This window comes from Rhea americana, unplaced genomic scaffold (genome assembly GCF_003343005.1).
Source record: "Rhea americana isolate MKP2758 unplaced genomic scaffold, rheAme1 scaffold_63, whole genome shotgun sequence".
In the NCBI taxonomy this organism is placed as follows: Eukaryota; Metazoa; Chordata; class Aves; order Rheiformes; family Rheidae; genus Rhea; species Rhea americana.
Genome location: NW_028186790.1, coordinates 4,807,675 through 4,812,168, shown reverse-complemented (window position 1 = coordinate 4,812,168; position 4,494 = coordinate 4,807,675). Strand labels below are relative to the sequence as shown.

The 4,494-nt window shown below is 62.5% G+C and overlaps 1 protein-coding gene across 1 annotated transcript; it reads left to right on the top strand.

Moving 5' to 3' along the window:
• The first annotated feature begins 73 nt into the window (after window positions 1–73).
• GDF7 (growth differentiation factor 7) lies at window positions 74–3,534 on the top strand. The gene is made up of 2 exons (XM_085320324.1): window positions 74–230; window positions 2,567–3,534. The coding sequence occupies exons 1-2, from the start codon at window positions 140–142 to the stop codon at window positions 3,487–3,489; spliced, it is 1,014 nt and encodes a 337-aa protein (XP_085176450.1). The 5' UTR covers window positions 74–139; the 3' UTR covers window positions 3,490–3,534.
• Window positions 3,535–4,494: the final 960 nt, after the last annotated feature.

The window sequence follows — 4,494 nt, the reverse complement described above, 5'->3', positions numbered from 1 at the left end:
CGCTCCCCAGCGACCCTCCGCAGCCGCGCCTTCCTCCTCCTCCGCCTCCTCCTCCTCCTCCTCCGCCGCCTCCCCCTTCTCCTCCCCGCCGCGGAGGGACGGGGCTCTCCGCAACGGCACCCTGGTGCCGCACCACTACATGGTGGCCCTCTACCAGCGCCTGGCCGGCCGCCGCGGCGCCGGCCGCCGCGCCGACACGGTGACGGGCTTCGCGGAGCGGGCGCGCAGCGGTGAGTGCGGACCGCGCCGTGCGCAGCGCCGGGCACCGCCCGCCGCCCGCGGCCGCGGCGGCCAGGGGAGCCGGGGTGCGCTGCCCCGCCGGGCATGCGTCGGGGCGCCGGCGTCGGGGCTGCGCATGGAGATGGACGGGCTTGTGCGTGGAGGTGGGCACGGAGATGGGCATGGGGCTGTGCATGGGCATGGGCAAGGGGCTGTGCACGGGCATGGGCATGAGCATGGGGCTGTGAATGAGTCTGGGCAAGGGGCTGTGCATGGAGATAGACGCGGGGCTGTTGTTTGGTGTGGATGGGGTTGTGCATGGACGTGAGTGAGGGTATAGACGTGGGCATGAGCGTGGGGCTGGGCATGGACATGGGGCTGGGCAAGGGGCTGGGCAGGGGTTTGGAGAGAGGGGCAGTGATGGGGATGAGAGTGAGGTCGGGGCTGTTCACGAGGATGGGGCTGAGGCTGGGATGGTGCGCGGGGGTCGGGAGGGCGATGGGGCTGTGCATGGAGTTGGAGCCGGGCTTGGGGCAGGGGCTGCCCGTGAGCATGAGGCTGAGCGTGAGCACGGGCTTGGGGCAGGCGCTGGGAAGGGGGCTGCCCGCGGAGCCGGCCTTGGGGACGGGGACAGAGGTCGGGGCAGGGCTGCGAGGTGCAGCCTGCCCGGCAGGACGGGACGGGACGGGACGGGAAGGCTGCGGGCCGCGCTGGGAGGCGCGGATCGCCGTGGCGGCCGCGAGGGACCGCGGCAAGCGCTGCGAGCGCCTTCGCCGCCCGGCGAGCGGCCGCGGGGAAGGGCGGCCCGGCCCGGCCCGGCCCGGCGCGGCCCGGCCCGGCGCAGCGGGGCGCGGGCGCGCCTGGCTCCGCCGCGGCAGCAGAGCGGCTCCGCGGCTGCATCTTTCCCCCCGCCCCCCATATCCGCGGATCTAATTAATAAATATATATACACATATATGTACGTAACGATAAAATGCACACACAACATCGATCTGCGCGTTGCATCCTCCCGACGGAGCTCCCTCGGCTGCGGGGAAGGAGGGGGGAAAAAAGGAAAAAAAAAAAGAAAAACTCTGTAGAATAAAATGAAAAAGCAGAGGGAAAGGAGGCTCCTGCCCCCCGCGGGCTGCCGCGGAGCCCCCGCGGCTCCCGGCCCYGCCGCGGGAGCCCCGGGCTGCAGCTGGTGGGAAACGGCCCGGGACGGCGGGGCGATGCCCCGACGGGAAGCTGGGCACTGCCCGGCTTGGGAGCGCTGGGAAAAACTGCGCCCGGGCTCTGGGCGTTTGAGAGCAAAACGAAACCAGATGAGCTCTTCAAAGGCATCTCCTTATCTGTCCCTCGCAGGAACTTTATGTCTGCTTTAAAAATAAAAATATTAATAAATGTCAGGGAGAAAAATACCGGCCAGCAGGAAGGCGGTGAGGGCTCTGCGACCGAAGGCGATGCCCGCGGAAAGCGCTTGCCCAGGGAAGGGGCTGCGGCTCGGGGGCATCGGGAATGACTGTTGCGGTTTGCAGGTCGTCAGGGTGAATGCCATGCCCGGGCGCAAATATTGCAAAACTTGCGATATTCCCAGATCAGATTTCTTGTTAAGGGAAAATAAAGAATAACCCTGCCAGAACTCATTCATCTTCTGGTCCCCCTTTTCTGGGTTTTAAWTCACAGCTAGTATATTTAATTAGTACCAGAAACTGCTTGTGTTTCTRTTTGGGCTTTGGATCCACCAAAAATAGTGGATCCATTCTTGGAAGAGCTTCTGTGCCAGATACCCCTCGGGCAGCGTGTGCGTCCCTGACGTGTGTGCCCACATCTGCCTGCAAGGGAGTGCAAGATTTTTTTGCAGCAGTTTACTTAGTAGAAGGGGAGGAGGGGGGGAGAGAAAAGTGGAGGGCAGAACGCTCGGTGACAACGTGCTCGGTGGGAATGGGAGAGCAGAGTGCAGTTTCAGCTGTGGCTTTCTGTGCCGGAACAGCAATGCAGCGTAGCGACGTGCCTGGTGGCTGGGGGCACAGGGACACCCGGGAGGAGGCAGAAAAACCACCTTCGGGACACGGGGCTGAACACAAACAAGTCACTTGCTTGGAGCGATTCCCCCTGGACTCTGTCCCCCCCCACACACCTTATCCTCCTCGTATTTTTTCYGTGTCTCCAGCTGGGGTGACGCTACCTGGGCGCAGGGCACGCAGCTGCCTGTCCCTGCAGCAATGCTCAACGTGCCCGGCTCCAAGGCGATGATCTCCCCGACTAACTCCGCGTCTTTGTTTGAGAGCTCAGCTTCAGCCTGATGGGTTTTTATTCTTTGTTTTCCTTTTTTTTCCCCCCGTTGTTTTCGTTTTATCTCTGCCAGATGCCTCCCCCTCTGCGCCCGAGCAGAGGTACCTCTTCGACATCTCCAGCCTGCCGGAGGTAGAGGAGGTGACCGGCGCGGAGCTGCGGGTCCTGCGCGCCCTCCCCGAGAACAGGAGCTTGGCCCTGTCCCCCGAAGGCACCTTCCACCACCTCCTGCTCTCCACCTGCCCCAGCCGGGACGGTGAGGAGCCCCGGCTGCTGGACTCCCGCGCCGCGGACCTTTTGGATGCTGGCTCCTCCAGATGGGAGGTGTTTGATGTGTGGGAAGCCCTGCGGGATCGGAGGGAGAAATCGCCCTCGGGCAAGCTGCTGTGCTTCCTGCTGCGGATCGTGTCGGATCAGTCGGGGCGGCTCCTGCCCCCCCGGCAGCTGGGGTTCAGCAAGCCCCGGCCGCAGCCCCACGAGAGAGCCCTGCTCGTCGCCTTCTCCCGCACCCAGAGGAAGGAGAACCTCTTCAAGGAGATCCGGGATAAGATCAAGGCCCTGGGCAGCCCCCCGTTCCTGGAGCCCCCCGACCCCGGCCGGGAGACGTATCCCAAGCGGAGGAGGAGACGGACCACCATCGCCGCCCGCTCCGGGGGCAGAGGGCACGGGAAGAAGGCGAAGACCCGCTGCAGCAGGAAGCCCCTGCATGTGAACTTCAAGGARCTGGGCTGGGACGACTGGATAATCGCCCCCCTGGATTACGAGGCGTATCACTGTGAGGGGGTGTGCGACTTCCCCCTGCGCTCCCACCTGGAGCCCACSAACCACGCCATCATCCAGACGCTGATGAACTCCATGGACCCCGAGTCCACCCCCCCCAGCTGCTGCGTGCCCTCCAAGCTCAGCCCCATCAGCATCCTCTACATAGACTCCGGCAACAACGTGGTTTACAAACAGTACGAGGACATGGTCGTGGAGACCTGTGGCTGCAGGTAGCAATTTCTGTGGCTTCTCCCCTCCCCCCCAAACCCTCTCTAACAGCCCAGCTCCATTATATATATATATATATATATATATATATATAAAAATATATATATATATTTTTTATATATATATATATATATTTTATATACGTACACACACACACACACACACACACACAATGTACACGTTTTGGTGGTGCCTTTCCCAAAGCCAAGCCAAGAGCAGGTGTCCCCCACCTCCCTGGGGCTGCCCTGGCCACGCGCCCAAGCCCGGGAGGGACAGGAGAACCCCACGCTGCCCCCCGTCTACACAGCGCGTCTCAGCAAAAAAGCGGCAGCAGTGGCCACCGGGCGCTGCGGACCCTTCCCGCGGGCAGCAAAGCCGCAGGCTGCTGGTGGGACTAAGGACTCCGAGTAACTTGGGAGCCGAGCGTGAATTTAAACCGCCTTTAAATTAAGATAGCTTCACCCTGGTGCAACGGGGCGTTCCAGCCTCTGCGCATYGCCGGTGGGGTTTTCTCGCTCCTGCCCTTTCGGTTTTTGCCGCCGTGGGGTTTCCCGTGGCGCCTGGCTCCCCATGGCAGAGGAAAGCGTGAGCAGGCTTCAGTGCGAAGGGACGTGGCTTGGGCAGCTCCGGAGCAATTTGTTCTGCAAACACTGGGTCATTTACAATATTGCAGAGCTGTTCGAGGACCTAATTTTTCAATCGCTGTTGGTTGCTTGATAATTTTTCTCACTGCTTGAAAAAATTTTTTTTCTCCATGTTTTCTTTTCCCTCGCCCGCTCTGCTGGGATTTGCAGCCCCAGCGGGCCGGGCCGGGTCGCGGGCGGGTTTCGCTCGCGGCTTTCCCGTGGCTGCGTCCGCAGCGCCGTGCATCTCGYGTCGCGGACGCCGAGCGGGGGGCGGACGGGCTAGCGCTGCGCCCCGGCCCCGCTGCCTGCCRGCACGGCCGCCCCAAAAGGTGTTTCTGACCGACTGCCTCTTGCTCAGGCCGATTCTTGGGCACCTTTAAGCATT